We start from the raw sequence: 17,999 nt of genomic DNA, 5'->3' as shown, positions 1-17,999 counted from the left end.
CACTATTTGTTATTTTTATAATTTTAATAAATTTTCAATAAGTTTATGATCATATTTAAAAAAAAAAAAAAAAAAAAAAAAAACAAGAGAACTTATATCTATATTTATTATGAGGTTTAGTGTAACAAAAATTAGGCTACAAAATTCAAACTTTTTGAAATATTTCGATGATGAAAGGAAGTGACTCACCGAGAAGTTTTCGATCGGGGGTTGCCCTCTAAGAGCTAGTAGCCTCAATGTGGTCTTAATCGATTCCTTTCAGGGGTTGGCTCATGTGGCCTAACTCGATCTCGATGACTCGGTCTTTGCTTGGACAACTTGCCCTAAACCAATTTCGACTAGTTTCTCTGTCATATCCCATATTGGTTGGGGAGGATAACAAACCACTATTTATCAGGGTGTGGAAACCTTCCCCTAGTAAACGTGTTTTAAAGCCTTAAGGAGAAGCTCGAAAGGGAAAGCCCAAAGAGAATAATATCGTTAGCGGTGGATCTAGGCCGTTACAAATGGTATCAGAGCCAGACACCAGACAATGTGCTAGCCTTCTCGCTGTTCTCCGAATCGGGGGTAGACACGAGGCGGTGTACAGTAAGAACGCTGGGCCCCAAAGGGGGGTGGATTTGGGGACGGTCCCACATCGTTTGGAGGAAGGAAAGAGTGTCAGCGAGGACGCGGGGCCCCGAAGGGAGGAGCCAAACCACCGTTTACTCGAGGGATTGAAACTCTTGGGTCTTCGCTAGCCCGTGGGGGGTCAACTCTCTTTGCTTTATGTGATTTTCTTTATTGGGTCACACCTTCAATATATATTCAATACAAAATTATTCGCTAAAAAAGCTTAAAAGACATTGACATGGCCATAGTCAACGTACACATAGCTGGTACGAACATCGACGTGTGAATCAACAAAGAAAACACAAAGAAACAAATCTTAGAATTGTGAGACGAGTACTTAGTTGAACTTACATCCACTAGATTCACGATATTCTATTTGCATTAAGTCTGATAGAACTAAAAGGCATCCAACCGAGCTCAAAAGGGTCTTCTTATGTTAGGGGCAAGCTCAAACGTGGCCAAAAAGTATTGGGTCACCTCGAGCCTCACCCCTAGTCAAGGTGGTCATTTTAGTCTTGGACTCATAGGTCATCTTAACACAAGGCCTATATTGGGCATTGGTGCAGTTGGTTGGGCCGAGGTAGGGTCGAGTTTTGGCTAGTCCGCCTTGGACCAGTGATTTCTACTTCATACTTGAACATATAATAGCCACATAAAATTTGGGCATTGCCGTCCATATGTTCATATGAAATTTCACAATTCTGTTCAAATCTCGTCTCGTGGCCCATTTCGTCGAGGATTTGACACGTACCGAACAAGATACCGATAAAACAAAGCTATAATCTCGAGTTGACTCGTGAATTTCCTGTGAAAATCGAATTAAAATTGAAGCCCGATTTGTGGCTTCGCTGTCGAGATCAAAGAATATGTGGTGGAACGAAATTCGGAAAAGAAATTAGTGTATTGGGTCAAAACTCGAATGGAAAACGGAGATGGTGAATTCTTCAAGCCACAGCTGAAGAACAGAGCACAAATCCGTCGAAGAACACAGAACTAGATCACTAATCGGGCATATTATCGTGTTCATCGCGATAGCCACTGAGAAATCAATGGTATTTAACAGCTTAATCGTGTTATCGGTTGCTCATTTATCGGCCGATGCATCGCAATGCATTGCACGATCTCCCGATCGCCTCACCAGCCACCAACTTCTTTATGTTCTCTTCAGCTACCCTCTTCAACAGCTCTCTCGCCTCGCCCTCTCTATATGGACCTTCTTATGCGTTCCTCCACCGGGTTCCTTCTACTATTACTACTACTCCTCCGACTACGATTCCTCATCCGAATGAATTCTCTCTCTGGTAATTTCTCCCTCTTTTCTTCAATTATGAGATTGCGCGATCCCAACTATTCACTCGTCAATTTCTGCTTCTGGATTCCTTTTTTTTCCCCTTCTTTCTCGCAATTCGATTATGCGTGATTCGTCTTCATAACATCAGATTTGACATTTCTGAGCATAATCATGTGTTCGCTGACATTTTTCTAGCTTTTTTTGTCAGAGTTCATTGAGTATGATAGTAATCGACAACGAGCTAGTAGTTAAGATAACACCATCGATCACTTGCATTGAAAGATTGCTTGCTAGTTTGTCAACTGAGTGATTTAAATCAACACCATCTTCTGCGTCTTCTTAAGTAATGATTGTTTTATTTGATTTCGTTGGTTGAGGTATCTGCTCCGTGTTACATCTCATGCTTTTCAATTTGTTGTGTTCATTGAGGTTTTTCAGCTACCACTTAATTTTAATGTTTTTCAGCTTGGTGTGAAAACCTCTCCCAAGTAAACGGTTTTAAAATCGTGAGGTCGGCCGCGATATGTAACGGGCCAAAGCGGACAATATCTACCAGCGGTGGGCTTGGGCTTGAGCTGTTACATTATACCACCACTTGCCTTGTGATTCACATCATAAATGTCACAGATATGCTTGATTTATTGGGTGGAGATTTGCTCAATAATGTTGTATCTGTTACTCTCTGGCTTGAATTTGATCCTCTTCAAGGGATTGAACAGTGGTCTGATCAATGGCTTCATTAATAAGTTTGTTGTTTTTATAGGCAAAGTGGTTGGAGTGGATGAGAGTAGGAATTTAGTCATAAGGAAAGCCTTCTTTTCATTTTCCATATTATCTTCTCCCACCATTGTAGAACATTGAATATGTTCTGTTAACATTTCACCTAAAAGCTTAAGTTGTTAGATCTCTGAAACGCGGATGATTAATACGAAGAGAGGAAGGAAATAACTCTCGAGGGATTTGAACTTATGGTTTCATTTGACACTGTCACTCTTGATCTCAATCCTGGAGAATTTTGTGGAGACGAGGTATGGGATCCTATATTGGTTGGAGAGGAGAAAGAAGCATTCTTTATAAGGACATGGAAACCTCTCCCTAGTGCACGCGTTTTAAAACCTTGAGGGAAAGCTCGAAAGGAAAAGCCCAAAAAGGACAATATCTACTAGCAGTGGGCTTGGGCTGTTACACGAGGAATGAAATGGGGGCAGGGAAGCCATCCTTGGCCTTGTCCATTCCCTTGTTTAGTGTGTTGTATACATATGCAATTTATAAATCTATTGTTTGGCTTGGGAACCTTACCAAATTAGGGCTTGTGACTTTCTCCGTGTTCATATAGGATCATCATTTCTAATCTTAACACCTGAGACCTCTTAGTATCTGTAGGTTTTCTATAAATCTATTGAGAAGATGAATACAAATTAATATGAATCAGATATTTCTGCAGTCGGAGTCCACAGGTACTTGGTGCCTAATGAGGACATTACATTTACTTGGGAAGACGAGGCTTTGGTTCAAGTAATGCAAGTATGAAATAGACCCCACTTGAACTTGGAAGATTATGGAAGAAAAATTTTGAGTTTGTTTAAAATGTATGTTCTCTTCGTCTTTGTCTTCTCGAACTAAATGCAACATTTGGTCATTATAGTAACGGATATAACAAGGATGTGTTGGCTTTCTTTTAGAATATTGGATAGAAAATAAACGTGGCGGTGACGTGGATCTACGTGGCAACTTGTGCACTTGTCTGGACGAACTTTTCGTTCAACATTCTAGTGGTTTTTCTATTCCAAGCATAGTTTTGAAGCGCTAATGAATATTTTTTCGATCTCTTGCTGGCATCTTGTTCTGTTTTTATAACATTAAGTGTAACCTTTAATGCAATTTAATGGTGGTTTCATTGTTTGATGAAGGGTGGACGCTTGGAGTTGCATTCCCATTCTAGCATCTGAACAGTTCTTAGCAAGCTTTGTGTGAATGCGATTGTGACAAAAAGCATACGAAGACCTCACCAATTCGGTTACGGCCCTTGTCGGGTGTGTCCCGCTTCCAAGTTCCAACATCTGCTTGTTTTTTTTGAAAAGCTTTACCAAATAATGTACAGCACATGAAGCCATCTGGTTACTTACCTCGTTGTCTCGTATCCATGGATTAGTAGCGCACGGTGGCTAAGTTTGTAAATATGATTTTTTCCTACTCAGGGGAAGGTAACAAAGTGAAAGAAGAGTACCAGAAATGTGTGTTTTCACTCTTAGATTGGTGTTCGTTTTATTAGAGCGTTTGCAGATTTCAGCTCAGGTTGCCTTACGTTAAAGTCGGGGTTTGTCGGTCAGCTTGACCCGACATTGTGTGGATCATTTGAGAAATGATTGGATAAGGAATGAATGAATGTCTGTCTGTTAATGAAAGTGCTTGGAAGATGATCACTTTTTGCTAATAATCCATGAGGTGATGGTTGGTTTGATTAGGCTTTGCAGGTTTGATTGTGGACAGAGGAAGCTGTAATTACATGTTATTGTGAAAAAGGCACCAATCACGGCAAACAAACAGCGCCCAGCCCAATCCAACACAACCCACATGCTAATTATTGAGTCCAAGTCCACATTATACAATCATGAAGAGAAAACTCAGCCGTGTCGGTGTCCAAAATGTCTTGATGCGTTTAATTCTCAAAGTAGAGAGAGATCTGATAAGGTAGGTGGTTGTTTAGATGATTGGAAAGCTGCTGTTGTTGTTGTTTTTTTGTACGAGGGAAACTTAAATCACTGATGATCTCGAGGAAAAGAGTAGATGTCAATTATCGTTGACTTAAACTTAGGTTAACCGAAAGGAGGTTGACAGAAAGCCATTTTGATCTACATGGTATCAATCCGAGTGATGGAAAAGAGTAGATGTCATTTATCGTTGACTTAAACTTAGGTTGACAGAAAGCAGTTATTTTGATCCACACGTTATCAATCTGAGTGATAAAAAAGAGTAGATGTCAATTATCGTTGACTTAATCTTAGGCAAACCAAAAGGAGGTTCACAGAAAGCAGCTCTTTTGAACCACATGATATCAATCCGAGAGACAGAAAGCGTCTCTTTTGATCCAAACGATAACATTCCGAAAGATATAAAGTAGCCGTTTTGATCCACATGATATCAACCCGAGTTCTCTCAATTGGCGCTGCTTTAACTCCTCTTCCACGCCACCATTTGGGCACTAGCTGCACCCATGGTCCACCCTCCATTTTGTTCATTCATTTTCACCCCTAGTGCCCTTGTAGAGTTAGAATGTAGGGTATTTATTTGGCATTTGGTCCATAGGTTAGGGCTTGTGCGACGGACTATGAATTTTTACATTCTACCGATTACATATACTAGCTTGCTTCTAGTCATAATTTAATTCGGGGAGATCTAGTGTTTATTTGGTTTCTAAATTTTAAAAATATCTATTAAATTCACGAACTTTCAATTATATATTCTACAAGCTTTTGAATTTTAGGGGTTGGTCGGCATACTCGATTAGATTTGGATGGGGTTGAGTTCCAAATCCATACCCACGTTTGACCTATTGTAGTCACAATCCAATGGTTGCAAAATCAACTTCATTGGTTACACCTTCCGAAATCAACTTTAAACTTATGGTTTCTATTTTTTTCATTAACTCGGGGAGACCCACTTTTTCTTTATATAGGAATCAGTAATTTCTCGTTTTATTTCTTGTAATTTTGTCGAACATTACTGTATATATAACTTTAGGGTTAGTTGTAAGTTAAGAATATTCAAATAAACAAAAATAAACTATATTTAATTTCGAATTTATTAAAATGAAATGAATAATATTCCATTTTAACCCGAGAATTTAAAAAAAGATTTTTTAAAATAATAAGTATATTTAAAAAAGGAAAAGAAAGGGCAAAAAAGTAACTTTGAAGTGGGAAGGAGGTGTTGGGGAATCTGTAAAGTGAGTAATGAGTGGCAATTTGATAACGTTCATCTCTTTCTCTTTAATAATACTAAATTTTGTTTCTTCCACTTTTTTCTTTTTCTATTTTTCTATTTTATTTTCTATTTTTTATTCTATAAATGAAGTGTAAGCATGTACAATAATACCCAAAATATTAGTGAATATAAAAAAAAACAATTATCTAAATCAAATTAAAATTCAAGATTAAAAATGTAATTTTTAACGTGACATTTTTTTTATGACTTACCTAACCGAGCACTGCTCAAGTTACAATACTTTTTAACCCAAATTTAATCCGAATAAATTAGAATAATCATTGTACCTATAAATTATAAGTCGGGTAACAATTAAAAACTGTAAAACCTAAAATTACCGAGGGGATTTAGTAATTATTAAAAGAAAGATTCTTAATTGATGAGGTTGAAAAAATTGGGTTGAGTGAAATGAGGGAAATTAAAGCTAAATGATTGGAATTTGTTGAATTGGGAAGAGAAGGGTAAAAATGGAAAAAGGAGGAATCTTTTAAAGGCATCTGCAATACGACGTCGTATTCATTAATAATAAAATACTAAAGTGCTGCAAGTTTAGCATAGGATTCCATTTTTCTTTTTGGGATGCCTGTAATTTTTAACAAATAATATTAATTAAAAGCTAAGAACATTTTTTAATCTACTTAAAATAAAAAATTCACCAACCTTTTGTTTTAGCTCTTCGACCCGACCCTAAAAAAATATTCATTTCCCATTTTGTCCTTGTACTTTTAGGAAGATATTCAACGACGAGAGCCGAGACACCTCCCTTTCCCGTTCACTCAATCATCCTCGAATGGTTGAAAATAATTTAATGAATTTGTACGATTTTCTTGTTTAATCTATTGTTAGAGTCTTGGTTGAGCTAGCTTGGCTAGTACAGTAGTCGATATGGCTCGTCGGGTTGTTTCTATCCTATTCAATTTGTTGTTCTTCGTAACCAGATAGCTTACAAGTGTTAGGAATCACGGATCTCCACAGTGGTATGATATTGAGCTAGCTTGGCTAGTACAGTGGTTTGTATAGCTTACAAGTGTTAGGAATCACGGATCTCCACAATGGTATGATATGAGCTAGCTTGGCTAGTACAATGATCAATATAGCTTATAAGTGTTAGGAATCACGGATCTCCACAATGGTATGATATTGAGCTAGCTTGGCTAGTACAATAGTCGATATGGCTCGTTTGGTTGTTTTTGTCCTATTCAATCTGTTGTTCTTCGTAACCAGATAGCTTACAAGTGTTAAGAATCACGGATCTCCACAATGGTATGATATTGTCCACTTTGAACATAAGCTCGAGTGACTTTGCTTTGGGCTTTACCCAAAAGGCCCCGTAGTATTCATCACTTATAAACCCATGATCATTCCCTAAATTAACAGGTAACTCGACCCCTACCACCTATTAGATAGGTTTCTTTTGAAGTAGATACCTGAATGCCAAGTATGGCTCGTAATAATCTATCTTCGAGGGCATACGATGATTCTTACGCCATCTGAGGCGTTAATTTACCTACTAAAATATCGCCCGTCTCTACCCACAATTCCAGCATCACAATTCTATTTTTGTCTAAATTTCGGAGTAAGCGGGCTTCTAGAAGGTGGAACTCACTCCCAACAATCCTCGACAACGAGCTCAGCTCTAGAAGATACTGTGATGTATTTATGGAATAATTTGATTAATATGATATTTTAATACTTGCAATGTGTATAAAATTCATGAAAGACCCAATGGTGTAGAACTTTGGTTCAGTCACTTTCATCATTTTCTCTCTCGTCATCGTGCAATCAAGATGATATAATATAAGAGTGATCTTTACCGCATCCGCCTCCATTTTTCCTTTTTTTTTTTGTTTTCTTTTGGATTTTGCAAGAAAAGAAATGGCAATGGCAATGGCAATGGCTGACTGGTGAATTCCCACTTTTTATTGAGAAAGTAGGATCGATGGAAACATACGTTACATTCCATATAAAGCTGATTTAGAGAGAGAGAGAGCGCGCGAGCTGGTAGGTGGATCGTCATTTTGTGAAGTTTTTGGGCTTGTGTTTGTGCTCGAGCTTTGTTCTTCCACTTGGATTCACTCGCTGTTAGCTAATTTCACTTTGGATCAGTGGATTTTTTGGCATTTGGGCGGATTCCACCAAATGGTTCCTGCTCAGATTGGCAGAGGGACGGCTGCCGGGAGAGGTCCGGTGCTGATTTTCTCTTTGTGGTGTCTGATCTGTCTGTCCCTCGCCGCTCGGTTATCCCCTTCCATGCAGCAGCTTGAAGTTCAGAAGCATCTCAGGCGTATAAACAAGCCTCCATTGAAAACAATCGAGGTTTCTTCTCTCTCTTACTTTCTCCCTCTAAAAGATGTTTTGGTTTTTGCTTTTCGGAATACTTTGAAGATAGCGAGAAAGTAATCGAGTATCATTCTTTTAGTTTTAATAATGTATGCTACGAGTATAGCCCCCTTTCAATCGATCGAGTATTGCAGCTTTCAATTCAGTGTTCATGTTTCTCTTGATTTGTTATTCTGATCTGATTATGACTGTTCTTGTGATGTTCAAGCAGAGTCCAGATGGGGATATAATCGATTGTGTCCACATTTCTAATCAACCCGCTTTTGATCATCCTTTCCTCAAAGATCACAAAATTCTGGTTTGTTCTTCTTAGCTTTTGCAGCTACTTGAAGTATTTCTTCATATATCTGTCCTGAAATTCATTGAACACTTGTTTGGTATATCAGACGAGGCCTACTTACCACCCAGAAGGGCTGTTTGATGAGAGCAAGGTGTCCGAGAAGCCTAAAGAAAGAACAAACCCCATCAATCAACTGTGGCATACAAATGGAAGGTGCCCAGAAAACACCATTCCTATTAGAAGAACCAAGGAAGATGATGTTCTAAGAGCAAGCTCTGCCAAAAGATATGGAAAGAAAAGACATAGAAGCATTCCTCAACCGAGGTCTGCAGATCCTGATCTAATTAACCAAAGTGGTCATCAGGTAATTCTTTTCTCTTTTGAATACACTCAGTCTTCTTATGGTTTAGTTCTGATATCATGGTGTTCCCTTCGGAGCTGCTTAGCACGCAATAGCTTATGTGGAAGGAGATAAGTTTTATGGAGCAAAGGCAACAATCAACGTCTGGGAGCCCAAAATACAGCAGCCTAATGAGTTTAGCTTGTCTCAGTTATGGATATTAGGAGGCTCTTTTGGTCAAGATCTTAATAGTATTGAAGCTGGCTGGCAGGTACTATGGGTACTCATTGATACCAAAAGGCTTATCCAATAATAGTTGTTGCTCATAATTGATTGTTTATGACAACAGGTCAGTCCAGATCTGTATGGCGATAACAACACAAGACTTTTCACTTACTGGACTGTAAGATTGATTTGCTTCTGTGATGAATATATTGTCATTGAATCTTTGAGTTTTATTCTTCCAATTCCATATCATTGTTCTAATGACGATGAATGGTGTTTTCAGAGCGATGCATATCAAGCCACAGGTTGCTATAACCTCCTCTGCTCAGGGTTTATTCAAGTGAACAGCGAAATAGCCATGGGAGCAAGCATCTCGCCTGTGTCTGCATTTCGAAGTCCCCAGTATGATATCAGCATACTTATCTGGAAGGTAAGTGACAAACTTCACTTGGACAACTCAGAAAAGAAAAATTGAAACATCGACAATTGTGTTAAATGCTAAAAGACAAATGAAACTGACTGTGCAAAGATAAGTGCATGTGATCATTTTGAGAACATTGTCCTGCTGAGATGGGGTTTTCACATTAGGTGTTAGAATAATACCCACACGTATAATTTATGAGAAAAGGGTCGGAATCGAAAAAAATCGCAGTGGTTGAGACCGAAGATTCTCTTGTCATTTCCTCCAACTTGAGCTTTTAATATATGAAGAACCCACATGGGTGGCTTAGCGAAGTATTTTTGATTGACATATAGTGTAAGAGCACAAGCCCACCGTGAGCAAATATTGTTCCCTTTAGATTTTCTCTCAAGATTTTTAAAACGGGTTTGTTAGGGAGAGGTAAACTATAATCAGTGAAAGTAATATTGATATTGAGTAGTTTGTTTGTTGTAGATGATTGAGATTTGAGATGACAAAACTTGTGTAGGATCCAAGTGAAGGACACTGGTGGATGCAGTTTGGCAATGACTACGTGTTGGGATATTGGCCATCTTTCCTATTCTCGTACCTGGCCGACAGTGCCTCGATGGTCGAGTGGGGAGGGGAGGTTGTGAATTCAGAGCCTGATGGATTGCACACTTCAACCCAGATGGGAAGTGGTCATTTTCCAGAAGAGGGGTTCGGGAAGTCGAGTTATTTCAGGAACATTCAAGTCGTTGACAGCTCAAACAATCTCAAAGCCCCCAAAGGGATCGGTACCTTTACAGAGCAATCAAACTGCTATGATGTTCAAACTGGCAGCAATGGAGATTGGGGCCATTACTTTTACTATGGAGGCCCTGGCAGAAACCAAAACTGCCCATGACCACTACACATCAATGTAACTCTCTCTCTCTCTCTCTCTCTCACTCCTGTAACATGCATTCAAAAGGTAGTGAAATTCCTTCTCTCTCCTTTGTATACACCTCCTTGATCATGTGGGGTTGGGGTAGAAAGGTAAAATATGAGCTCTCCTCTGTAGTGTGAAGTAGTTTTAGGCACTTAAAAAGCTTGAAAGGAACAAAGCCTTTGTGAAGCTGCACTTTGTTTTGTTTTGTTTGTAGTTTACTCCTCTCTAAGAGGGGATGGTTGTTAATCAATGGATGAACTGATGAAAGCCTTTGTTTTTTGGTTAAAGATGATGGAAACTTTTGAGAGTGGAAAGGTGAGTGTGAGTGGGGGGGTGACAATGCGCTGTGCGCTCCCCACCACACCACATGAGGCTTAAAGTTGGGGCCATCCCCCACTTGCAAGCTGCCATTAATACTCTGTTTGAAATTGTTGGCTGGCTGCTTCTTTAAGCTTTTGCCTGCTTTTAGTTTCTGTTCTTAAGGAATCTTTTTATTTTTTTTATTTGTAGAGTTTGCCTTTTGAGTTTCCCTGCCATTCTCTTCCACCTCCCAACCACTCTGTAAATCTTGGGTGTTGTAATCTTTTTTTTTACCCCCAACTTTCTTCATTTTTTAATCAAAATGGTCAAAAGTTTATATATTATCCTTAAAACTAAAAGAAAAAAAAGTTAAAAAAATATTTTTATAGATAATTGTGGATGAAAGTTATTGGTACTTTGTTTAAAAAATACCCTTGTACTTGGAATTTGGTTAGATTTGAAACCGCTTGAAAATTTCAACTACTTTACCTACTTTCACCTGCTTCATTGCCATCAACCTATTCTCGTACCTTTGTTTAGAATGGTTTCATGTTCCTTCATCAAAGGGTTATTCCTCTCTATTCATCTCTCTTTTTTCAATTGTAGTCTTGATTAGTTTACAAAATTGAACGATTGATTTGCCTTTGACCCTTAAGTCGATTGTTATCCGAGAATGTTGAGCGGGGTTGGTAAGCCGTGTATTTGGGAGAAAGTGAAAACAAAGGCTTTCACTTTTTTACACCATGTTTTGGTCTTGCAAAGATATTTAAAAAATAGCCTTAGAACTTTATTGCAGTATCTTTTAACTTTTTAAAAAAATTTAAAATCATTTTTACCGTTAATACTCATTTAAAAAATGTCTATGAACTTTTAACTTTTAACCTTTATAAAAAATGTTTTTTAATGAATATATAGATAAAAATTCTTCATCTACACTTTAAAGATAATATCTCTTTTAAATTTTAAAAGAACTCTCGGTTAAAAAAAAATTAAACATTTTTTCTTAAGTTTAAGGATATTAATGTAATTTAAAAGTTTACGAGGTATTTTCATAACATTTTCATCCATCCATGTACTAAAAGTATTTTAAACTTTTTAAAAAAGTTTTTAAGTTCTGATTTTTTTAAAAAAGTTTTTAAGTTCTGATTTTTTTAAAAAAGTTTGTATTTATTAATTAAATTTTTGAAAAATTAAAAGAGAATACTTTTAAAAGTTAAATCTTTTTTAATTAATAGTATTGTTTACTCAGTTTCATCCTTTCTTTACTTTCTAAAGGCTCTGAAATTGGGCGACTCGTGAGGAGCTATAAAGGGAAAAAGGTAGAATGTCACCTCTTAAGGGAAAGGAATAAGTATGGCGGCAACCTTTTTTTTTGGTTGATGGAAGATTTGACATCTTCCATTACAATTAAAGACATTGAAAATCAATGTACAAAAAAGTGAAGAACAAGGAAGAGATTATGCTTCAAATTGTTCATAAAATGAAAACAGTGGATCCATTGAATTGAATGTGGGTTCGGATCTATATGCTTTCCATCCAACCATTCAAGATTATACTTAAATGAGGGAAGTTTTTGTATAATTTATAAACCTATGTGAACTAATCTAGACTTCTTTCGAGACTCCGAAACATAATAAGGTAGGTCAAGTATACATACCCGGTAGAACAAGTGTACTAAATCAGCAGGTAGACGAGAGAGCTCGTTTCCAAAGGTAGATCAAGCATACATGGCCGGTAAAACAAGCATGCTCGTCTCCAAGTGTAGTGGCACCTATCTGTGTCTCGGCTATAAGTATAAAAAACTCGTTAGTAATTTATAGTCATTTTTACGTGATTCAATTCAAAATCATCTAAATAAAATTAAACTTCTTGTAAAGTCCTACCAAAGTAGCAAGAAGAATAATCGCATAGTTATTTCTAATAAATAAATAAAATAGAAAAAGAGGAGAAGACAAAAGAGTGCCCGACCCAATCATTTTCTTTTGGTACCCGAACCCAACCCAAATCAGATCGGGTTAAAAAAAATGGACTAAACCCAAACACGAAATCCAACACAACCCAACCCTTATATTTCGAGTTGGGTCGGGTTGGGTTCTCGAGTTTCCGGGTTGGGTGTACACCCCTACAAAAGACCACACATGTTAATAAAAAGCTGTTATTATCATTTTTTCATTGTAAAAAAAGGATCTTTAATTAGCAAAGAAAAACGAGATAACTTGGTATTTCATTTCAGTACCTGATTTAGGGGCGTGGAGAAAACAGGCTAAGAATGAGGGACTGTAAAGCTCACGTGGAAAAAGGAAAAAAAGACAGAGACAGCAAAACAAGGAGACCCACACAGATAGGTGCGGATTGTAAGGCAAAGCAACCAACCAAAACCACCCTGTACCTGTCTCAGCCTCTCGAGTTGTGGGGCTTGGCTTTCAGGAATGTGCATCATAAATAGGCTCTTCTTCCCCCTCTCAAAGCCCACGCCCACGCCCACTGTTCTTCTTTAATTCAACAGCAGCCCAAAGCCAGGAGGGAAAGGTCTGCAAATCTCACAACACATCATTCATTCAGCAATGGAAGCAATGAAGTTGAAGCTTTTCCTGGTGCTGCTGGTGTTGGTGGCCTTTGCCGGCACCATGGCCCAAGCTGCTGCTCCTTCTGAGGCTCCTGCTCCTGCTCCTGCCTCAGATGCTTCTCTTATTTACTCCTCCTTCTTTGCTTCTCTATCTGGACTTGTTTTTGCTTACTTCCTTTAAACTTTAATTCCCCTCTTGGCATTGCTTCTGTTGGTGTCATCGTCATGCTTTTACTTGCATCTGATTGTATATCTTCTACAATTTGATTACTTCATTTAATGAAGCTATATTCTTTCTTATACATGTTGATGGGATTGTCTTAGCCTGATAATATAGACCTCGTAACATAACAGGGAACATTAAACTATCATGTTGGCAAAGAAAATATGAACAACTCACTTTTGCAGATCAGCAGCATACTCCCCATGCTAATTTCAAACATAGAGTCGATAAAAATGGAGTTGGCAAGGGCATAGTTTAAAGAACTCTTACAGGGGTTATTATGAATTCCATGGTTTTTGCCAGTGAGAATCTGGTACATTCATATTACAGAAGTAATACTATATCTTCCCCCTATTGCAATCATGCTTGACCTTTGAACCACATTTGCACAGAAAGACAAGGTTATATTGCTTTTAAACTCGAGTCTGGAAATCTGTATTCAAAGAAAGTTAGATTACAACACGACCAAAGAACGAAAAATAAGTAACTTGGAAAGGATCTCCATCAACCGGCCAGTCCTTCATAACCCATAGGATTTTTCCACCTTTTGAATCTGGTTTAGGAAAATCCAAGTCATCTGCACCATCAAGAACCCAACATTCAGTTTAGTTTAGTTAATTAGCTGATTCTTAAATATGGTACCAACATCAATGGATCATGAGGCAGAAGCCCATGCTACACCAACGGCTGGTACTACGATAATTCACGATTTTCTCACTTTCCATCAAGTCTCCATGGTTGTGGGGTTTTCTTTTTTTTTTTTTTCTAAAGCACACAAGAAAAAGACAGAGATATACCATGACATGGGGGGCAATTCTGACGCAATACACTGGAAATCCAGTGTAAAATTTGAACGGCCCTCCTGCCTTGAGAGTTTTCATGGAACAATCTAAAGAACCAGAGTAGGGAAATTTTCCCTCAGCATCAGGTTGCATTTTCTGAATTTGAGTCTTCACATAATCAAAGGGTAGACTACACGCTGAAGCAAAGAATCCCGACACCATACTGGCAGCTAAGGACAACAGGAAATAAATAAATCGATAAATAATCGTTAAAGGAAAATTACCAAGAAACAAAAAGATAAACAAACATCTATCTATCACTCCATAGAAAATAGGAACCAAATCACTTAATGACCAACAATGATTATGCTAAGCAAATATTTTTCTTCCAACAGTGTCAAACTGTGCGCATGTGAATAAGATATGAATAAATGATAACTAAGAAAGAGATAGCAAAATGATGAGTTCTCAGGTTTAAATAGGTTGGGAGATAAAAGAAGATAGCGTAAAGTAATTGTTTGATCAAAAGAAATTAAAATACAGAAAGCTCAAGTCTATTAAAAAATTGCAAAAACAGGCACTTGGCATCAGCTTATAGCATTCAAAAGCAATCTTACCCAACACCGTAGAAGCTTCACCAAATCCAAGGTTATCCTTGAAGAACTCCACACTTTGATCATATGAGGCAAGCATTCCCATGTTCAATGCCATTGCTCTAACAACAGTGGGGCCTGCACCTTTCCAAAGAGCCAAAACCCCCTCATCTGCAAGAATGCGATATAGTGCATGAAAGGCATTTTTATAGTTCCGACGCTGGGCAGCTGGTAAGGTCGCATCTGCTTGCATGCGAATAAGAGCCAAGTCTGCTGGACTACCAACAGATGCTCCAATAGCACCGGCTGTAAGCCCACATAAGGCCTTCTGATACAGTGGAAGGGGCTTTCCTTCATTGGCTTCAATTGCTTTGATTGTCAATATCCTAGGGGAGAAATGGAGAAAAACAACTGTATGATTAACCATATATACAAACCAAACCAGAAAAACAATGCAGGAAGATTTTACTTGGTCCTTGTAATTTAGAACGTGACAATTTAACTCCAGTAATCTTAGATAGTTATTATATCAGCATGGTATTGATGAGTTTAACATAAAAGTAATTTCCTTCAGAAACTATAGGAACCAAGCAATCTTTCCTAAAATGTAGGGACTAAAAAGTGCAATTTTCCTCAAAGTTCTTTCAGAAACTATGTGGACGCTAATAAGATCAAACGTTGGAAGTAAAATCACAGCCTCACGAGTATGAATCCAGAGGTGTTCAATTCTAGTTTTGTAATGAGCTCACTTAAAAGATCCAAGCCTTGCTGTAGTATACGTAGCTTGTCTGAGCAGTCCAGCAGATAACCCCTGATTGGAAAATGAAGTTTAGACAAGATATAATCCACAAAACTATGTGTCGGGCACTACCTCACCAGAAGAATTAAATCAACCAAGAAAGTTGTAAACAAATCCCCAACAGAAATTCAACTTGGACAAAGTCCTAATTTACAAGAACATCGAAATATGTCAAACATCCATTGAACTTTTTAGTAACTCCTCAATTGTTACACCAGTAGTCTCTACATAAATCAATAGTTGCAAGAAATGAATAGTTCAGCAAAACACAACACAACACAACGGTACTCCGGAACAAAGACATTCCTGAATGATCGGAATCAGTAGATTAATACTAGATTAACAAGAGATGGTATGAAGTATAGCGATCGATACATCAATTTGCTATCAGGAATTAACCAAAGCGAAGGAAAAATTCAACGCTCAATGCAAGCAGTATAACAACAACAATAATAATAATAGCAGTTTGAAAGATATTGTAATAACTATACCATAGAAGAAACAGAGAAAGAAAGAAAGAACAGTTTTAAGCACAGATTGCGAGTATGCAAACCTTGTAAAACGCACCAAGCCCCTCCTCCTTGAGCATAGTTCTTGTAACGTGAGCAGCCGATCCTTGACCAAGTTGAATCCTCACCTAAGAGAAGCCGACCAAAGCAGGAGTACAAAGAACACCAAGAACAGGAAGGCAGAAACGTCAATTACAGCATAACGAAGCAGCATGCGAAGAAAGGGGAAGTGAAGCATACAGAAGCCATGAAGAAAGCCATTGGCAAGAAAAACGAAAAGGAAGAGGAGGAAAAGCAGAGGATGAAGGAGGTAGAGCACCTTGACCATATCAATGGGTTGGATGACGCAGGTGGCGAGCATTCCAGAGGCGCCGCCATTAACGAAGGGCTTGACAGTGGGCCAAACGCCGGCGGACTTGGACTTCTTATCGTCAGCCATTGATGAGAGGAGGAAGTGGAGGAGGGAGGTGGTGGTGGTGGTGGATTCTCTTGAATCTCTTCTCGGCAAAATTAATGGCTCAACTTTTATATCTTTCCGTCGTTTCCTTTCGTTCCTCAGCCTCAAACCATTTTGTCCTTTCTTCCCTCCATCTCTTACAAAACATTATAAATAATAATATTATTTCATTCCTATATTTTTAATATATATTTTTTTTTATTTTTTCAATTTTTATTTACTGAATTCTTAAAATTTTAATTTTATATCTAATTAACCTAATTTTTTTTTATTTTGTTTGTAATATGTCCTTAATATATTTTATATTTTTAAAAATTCACATTACAAAATTACAAAATTACAAAATAGTTTATAGTTTTATTTATATCTGATATATCACTTCATTTTCTTAAAATGTTAATAAATAATTTTTATATATGGACAGTAATAATTTTTTTTTAATTTTTTTAAATGTTAAGTATTTTTTTTAAAAGATAACACTAACCATAATATTTTTATTTCAATGCTTTCAAATATTGAAAGGTGTTAATAATTTTTTAAAAAACTTAAATATATTTTTAAATCACTATACTTGGGATTTTTTAGAAATATAAAATTATGTGAAATCAAATATAATTTAAAAATTAAATAATAAATGTAACCGCCCACGTCCATCTAGTAGATATTGTTCTCTTTCGACTTTTCCTTTCAAGTTTTCCCGAAGGCTTTAAAACATATTTTCCCTTTCCAGCTTCACCCCAAGGCTTTAAAACCCTTAACGCTTTAACGTGTCTGCTGGGAGAAGGTTTCCACACCCTTATAAATATGGTTTGTTCTCCTCCCCAACCAATATAAGACATCACAATAAATTACATTCTTGTCAAGCTTCCCCTCAAGGCTTTAAAACGCACTTTCCATTTCGAGCTTCCCTTCAAGGCTTTAAAACGCGTATGCTAGGGGAAGGTTTCCACACACTTATAAAAAGGTTTATGAAAATCTTTGTTATGTTACATGCATAACTTAATTTAATTTAATACATATTAACAATAAATATTGGATAAAATCGTAATCTAAAATTTAATGAATTATTCCGATAGTAGCATGAAACGTGGTATGCTATATAATTTTTCGAGGGATTGTGATATTCATGTGGCGTTTTGGTCTTGTTAATATTCGTGTTCTTCATATAAATAACTAATATTTCCTACGTTTTAAATTTTTTAGTTTATTTAGTAATTAATTTTAATAATTATCTTAAAATAAATGGTTTTAATAAAATTATATAAAGTTTTTAATTATAAATAAACATTACAATAAGCAATTTGAAGAATTAATTACAAATGCTATACTCTAAAAATTAAATAAATTTATAAGAATTAACTAAATTA

The 17,999-nt window shown here is 37.1% G+C and overlaps 4 protein-coding genes across 6 annotated transcripts; 3 read left to right on the top strand and 1 right to left on the bottom strand.

Moving 5' to 3' along the window:
- The first annotated feature begins 1,330 nt into the window (after positions 1-1,330).
- Positions 1,331-4,364, top strand: LOC111795367 (uncharacterized). Of its 2 annotated transcripts, none has more exons than XM_087124085.1 (2): positions 1,331-1,913; positions 3,348-3,490. In XM_087124085.1, the coding sequence occupies exon 1, from the start codon at positions 1,662-1,664 to the stop codon at positions 1,899-1,901; it is 240 nt and encodes a 79-aa protein (XP_086980211.1). In that variant the 5' UTR covers positions 1,331-1,661; the 3' UTR covers positions 1,902-1,913; positions 3,348-3,490. The 2 variants fall into 2 exon arrangements, with proteins under 2 accessions (XP_086980211.1, XP_023533512.1); XM_023677744.2 differs by lacking the exon at positions 3,348-3,490 and adding an exon at positions 3,814-4,364 and having other exon boundaries at positions 1,350-1,913.
- A 3,264-nt stretch (positions 4,365-7,628) lies between these two features.
- On the top strand, positions 7,629-10,690 carry LOC111795366 (protein neprosin). Of its 2 annotated transcripts, XM_023677743.2 has the most exons (8): positions 7,629-7,888; positions 7,994-8,203; positions 8,439-8,525; positions 8,614-8,871; positions 8,954-9,118; positions 9,197-9,250; positions 9,356-9,502; positions 10,002-10,690. In XM_023677743.2, the coding sequence occupies exons 2-8, from the start codon at positions 8,027-8,029 to the stop codon at positions 10,377-10,379; spliced, it is 1,266 nt and encodes a 421-aa protein (XP_023533511.2). In that variant the 5' UTR covers positions 7,629-7,888; positions 7,994-8,026; the 3' UTR covers positions 10,380-10,690. The 2 variants fall into 2 exon arrangements, with proteins under 2 accessions (XP_023533511.2, XP_023533510.2); XM_023677742.2 differs by having other exon boundaries at positions 7,629-8,203.
- Positions 10,691-12,824: 2,134 nt separating this feature from the next.
- On the top strand, positions 12,825-13,571 carry LOC147792633 (uncharacterized). The gene has a single exon (XM_087123635.1). It carries the CDS (start codon positions 13,268-13,270, stop codon positions 13,448-13,450), a length of 183 nt encoding a protein of 60 aa, XP_086979761.1. The 5' UTR covers positions 12,825-13,267; the 3' UTR covers positions 13,451-13,571.
- Positions 13,572-13,746: 175 nt separating this feature from the next.
- Positions 13,747-16,745, bottom strand: LOC111795365 (mitochondrial dicarboxylate/tricarboxylate transporter DTC). Its single transcript, XM_023677741.2, has 6 exons — positions 16,495-16,745; positions 16,220-16,303; positions 15,617-15,678; positions 14,892-15,253; positions 14,290-14,504; positions 13,747-14,069 (listed from the first exon to the last, which is right to left on the bottom strand). Exons 1-6 carry the CDS (start codon positions 16,612-16,614, stop codon positions 14,013-14,015), a joined length of 900 nt encoding a protein of 299 aa, XP_023533509.2. The 5' UTR covers positions 16,615-16,745; the 3' UTR covers positions 13,747-14,012.
- Positions 16,746-17,999: the final 1,254 nt, after the last annotated feature.

This window comes from Cucurbita pepo, chromosome 5 (assembly GCF_057944985.1).
Source record: "Cucurbita pepo subsp. pepo isolate OVF chromosome 5, ASM5794498v1, whole genome shotgun sequence".
In the NCBI taxonomy this organism is placed as follows: domain Eukaryota; kingdom Viridiplantae; phylum Streptophyta; class Magnoliopsida; order Cucurbitales; family Cucurbitaceae; genus Cucurbita; species Cucurbita pepo.
This window is presented reverse-complemented; position numbering and strand designations above follow the sequence as displayed.